The sequence below is a fragment of the Coenobita brevimanus genome, chromosome 16, assembly GCF_032717465.1.
Source record: "Coenobita brevimanus isolate Jiangsu-jjx chromosome 16, ASM3271746v2, whole genome shotgun sequence".
Lineage (NCBI taxonomy): Eukaryota > Metazoa > Arthropoda > Malacostraca > Decapoda > Coenobitidae > Coenobita > Coenobita brevimanus.
The window spans coordinates 27,132,219-27,136,648 of record NC_136969.1 but is presented as its reverse complement, the minus strand read 5'-3'; the positions used below and the strand labels follow the sequence as shown (position 1 = coordinate 27,136,648).

General features: G+C 46.6%; 1 protein-coding gene across 1 annotated transcript in view; it reads right to left on the bottom strand.

Moving 5' to 3' along the window:
• LOC145391022 (uncharacterized) overlaps positions 1-1,726 on the bottom strand; it is an 8,409-nt gene extending 6,683 nt beyond the window's left edge. The window contains exons 1-2 of the mRNA XM_080265754.1: positions 1,712-1,726; positions 583-812 (exon numbers count right to left, since the gene is read on the bottom strand). Of these exons, the coding sequence (XP_080121880.1) occupies positions 583-812; positions 1,712-1,726 (245 nt within the window). The remainder of the gene's footprint in view (positions 1-582; positions 813-1,711) is intronic.
• Between the last annotated feature and the right edge of the window lie 2,704 nt (positions 1,727-4,430).

Sequence of the window (4,430 nt, the reverse complement as noted above, 5' to 3'; positions counted from 1 at the left end):
CTACTTGCATACCAATAATCCAGTCCCTATTTACTAACTTCCCAAAATACCTACCTACCTACCTACCTACCTACCTACCTTCGTACTTACCTGCCTACCTACCTACCTACCTACCTACCTGCCTACCCACCCACCTACCTACCTACCAACCAGTATTTTCTATCCTTACTTACAGACTTCCCGACCTGCCTTCCTTTCTTCCTTCCATCATTGCTCTTTCCTATTTTCCTTCCTTCCTTCCCCTCCATCCTTCCTTCCTTCCTTCCTTCTCTCTCATCTACCTGTCTAAATGCATGTCTGCCTACCCACCTACCTCTCTTCTTATTTTTATTCTTTCTCCTTTTCTCTCTTTCTTCCTCTTTTTCTCTTCCGTGTTTCCTTCTTTCCTTTCCATCTTTCTTTTTTTCTTCCCTTCCCTCCCTCTCTCTTTCCTTCCTTCCTTCCTTCTTTCTTTCTTTCCTTCCCTCTCTCCTTCCTTTCTCCCTCCCTCCCTCCCTCCCTTCCTTCCTTTCTTATATAACCTAGCCTAAGTAAGCCAGACCAAATCTAACCTAACCCAACCTAACGTAACCATCCACTCACCTGTTAGTTTGCACGCGGTCCGTGCTAACACACGCACGACACATGGGGCAAATGACCTCTTGACCTCTGGGTATGGTGGGCTCCGTTGACCCCGTGTGACCCGTCGGGGGGGGCGAGGGGGTGAGGGAGAGGAGGCAGGAGGCGCAGAGGGAGTGGAGGCAGGAGAGCATCTTGGGGGCACGGAGACCCTCGCTGTACACCTCCAAGCAGACAGGGCACTCCAGGCCTTCCTATAGGGGGGATAAGGAAGCATAAGACAAGGATAGCAAAGAATATGACAAGGATAGCACAGAAAAAAATAAAGTAGGATATGACAGGGATAGCATAGAATGAGACAAGGATAGCACAAAAGAAAAAAATAAAGGGTAGGACAAGGATAGCATAGAATAAGACAAGGATAGCACAGAAAAAAATAAAGTAGGATATGACAAGGATAGCATAGAACGAGATGAGGATGGCAAAGAAGAAAAAAAAATAATGTAGGATATGACAAGGGTAGCTTAGAAGGGGAAAAAATTAACGTAGGATATGACAAGGATAGCATAGAAGAGAAAGTTAAATGATAGATAAATTGGTTGATAGATAGATAGTAGATAATTTGTTGGTAGATTGATGCCTTATATCGATCAATACAGCTCCCTACATGCTTCCCTAACACCTCTTGCTAAGCGATTTATTTTGCTTATTGCGCCTTACCGTCCTCCCCAACACCCATTGCTAAGCGGTTGATTTTGCTTGTTGCTCCACACAGTCCTCCCTAACACCTCTTCCTAAGCGATTTATTTTGCTTATTGCTCCTTACTTTTCTCCCTCACACCTTTTCCTAAGCGATTTATTTTGCTTATTGCACCATACTATCACTTCTGTGTTATCATACTTATCATAAATGACATTAATTTATACTACCTAGCCTCATCAAAAAAATAAATCGATAAGGGAGAGGTGTTAGGTACCTTCCTTAACCAACGAGAGATGAAAACTTAAGAGAATTTTAAGACGTAATTTTAAGTGGGGTACGAGATTCCTTAAGGCATTTTCCTAGGCGATTTAGTTTCCTTAGTACGTCTCACTTTCCTCTAAACCGATCACTTCCGTATATTTACAAACACAGGCAAACACAAACACTCACCTCGTAGTCGGCCATGCTTGTCCGTTTGCCGTTTGTTTGTGGTGGTGGTGGTGGTGGTAGCTGTGGTAGTGGTGGTAGTTGTGGTGGTTGAGATGGTGGTGGTAGTGGTGGTGGTGGTGGTGGTTGTGGTAGTGGTGGTAGTTGTGGTGGTTGAGATGGTGGTGGTGGTGGTGGTGGTGGTGGTGGTGGTGGTGGTGGTGGTGGTAGTTGTGGTAGTGGTGGTAGTTGTGGTGGTTGAGATGGTGGTGGTAGTGGTGGTGGTGGGTGGTGGTGTGTGTGTGTGGGGTGTGTGTGTGACTGGCTTATCTCTCTCTATCTCTGTTTCACTTCCTCTCTCTCTCTCTCTCTCTCTCTCTCTCTCTCTCTCTCTCTCTCTCTCTCTCCTTATATTCCCATTTTTCCGTTCCTTCCTCCCTCTTTCTCTCAATCTTCTTAATTTTCCTCCTCCTCCTTTCTCTCTCCTTCTCCCTCTTCCCTCCTCCCTCTCCTCCTCCCTCTCCCTTTCTCTCCAACTCCTCCCTCTTTTCTCTCCCCCCTCCCCCCCATTTCCCTCCCCCCTCCAAGTGATATGTTATCGAGAATGATATGGGAACCTGCCTTGCTCAGACATACACCTCTCTCTCTCTCTCTCTCTCTCTCTCTCTCTCTCTCTCTCTCTCTCTCTCTCTCTCTCTCTCTTAAAACAATATCTTCGTAAGTGTTATTTAATCTGCATTCCTCTGTCATCATCATCATCATCATCATCATCATCATCATCATCATCACTCCAATACTACTGTTCCCTGTCTTTAGTTACCATCCTACACCACAACACCAAACAACTATATACCCCACCACGCCACACCACACCACACCACACCGCACCCCACCGCACCACACCACACCACACCACACCACACCACACCACACCACGCCACACCACACCACACCACACCACGCCACACCACACCACACCACACCACCCTCCACATCATACCGCACTATCACAAACACACAAGCATATCACAGCTAGCACAACCTCAGACCACACCACAACAACATAACATCCACCACAACGACACCACTACATTACATAACCACACCCACACATTCACATAACCACCACCACAACTACCACAACAACCACTACCACAACAACCACTACCACAACCCCTCACCACAACCACACCACTACCATACCAACCACACACTGCCACAACAACCACACACCCTCACCACAACCACACCACTACTACAGCAACCACACCATTACCACACCAACCACACTACCACAACCACCACACTGGCATAGTAACTACCCTCTCTCTAATCAGCAGCTCCTAATGACGCAACAAACCCCTCATTAGAGAGAGAGAGAGAGAGAGAGAGGGAGAGGGAGGGAGAGAGAGAGAGAGAGAGAGAGAGAGAGAGAGAGAGAGAGAGAGGGAGGGAGGGAGGGAGAGAGAGAGAGAGAGAGAGAGAGAGAGAGAGAGAGAGAGAGAGAGAGAGAGAGGTGTAAAGGGGGATGTTTGTATTAAGAAGGGATCAAAGGAGGGAAATGAGAGGGGGGGAGGAGGGAGGGAGGGAGGAAGAGGAAAGGAAGCAAAGGAGGGGGAGTGGGAGGGAGGGGGGGAGAGAGGGAGGAAGAGGAAAGGAAAAGGAAAGGAAAAATGGAGAGAGAAGTGAAAGGGAGAGGAAGAAAAGGAGGAGAAAGGGAGAAAGGATGAGAAAGAGAAGTGAGAGAAAGGAAGGAAGGAAAGTAGGAAAGAAGGAAGGAAAGAAGGAAGGAAGGAAGGAAAGAATGAGGGATGGAAGGAAGGAAAGGAGGAAGGAGGGATGGAAGGAAGGAAGTGAGAATGAAGGAAGAAGAAAAGGAAATAATGAAGGAAGAAAATAGAAGGAGAAGGTGGAAAGAGAAGGCAGGACTTGAGAGAGAGAGAGAGACAGACAGACAGACAGACAGACAGACAGACAGACAGACAGACAGATTCTCTCTCTCTCTCTCTCTCTCTCTCTCTCTCTCTCTCTCTCTCTCTCTCTCATCAGTGAAGGGAGATAGGACTCACTTTTAAGTCCACTAATTAGAGTGTCTTCCTAATTATCTTTCTTAAATGACTTTGACCTCTCTCTCTCTCTCACTCTCTCTCACTCTTTCACTTTATTTTTCTCTCTTTCTCTTTTATTTGTGTCTGCTTATTTGTTTATTTACGTTTCTCTCTCTCTCTCTCTCTCTCTCTCTCTCTCTCTCTCTCTCTCTCTCTCTCTCTCACTCTCTTTATTTGTGTCTACTTATTTATTTACGTAATTTTCTCTCTCTCTCTCTCTCTCTCTCTGGAGGAGGAGGAGGGAGAAAAATAGAGAGAAAGGGAGGGGAGAGAGAGAGCCAAAGTTGGAGGAGGAGAGAAAGTTGGAGGAAGTTTAGGAGGGAGAGAAGGAGGTGGAGTAAAGAGGAGAGATGGTGAAGGAGGAAGAGAAATGAGGAGGAGGAGGAGGAGGAGGGAGAGACAAATATGGAGAGGGAAAGGTGAGGGAAGAGGAGATGAAGACAGCAATGAAAGACAGCGTGGTAGAGAGAGAGAGAGAGTGAGAGAGAGAGAGAGAGAGAGAGAGAGAGAGAGAGAGAGAGAGAGAGAGAGAGAGAGAGATGGATGGACATGAATGGAAGTGAGATGAGTAATGGATGAAGGGAGACTCATTCATTTCTCCTTCATCTCTCATTCATTTCTCGTTACCTGATGCA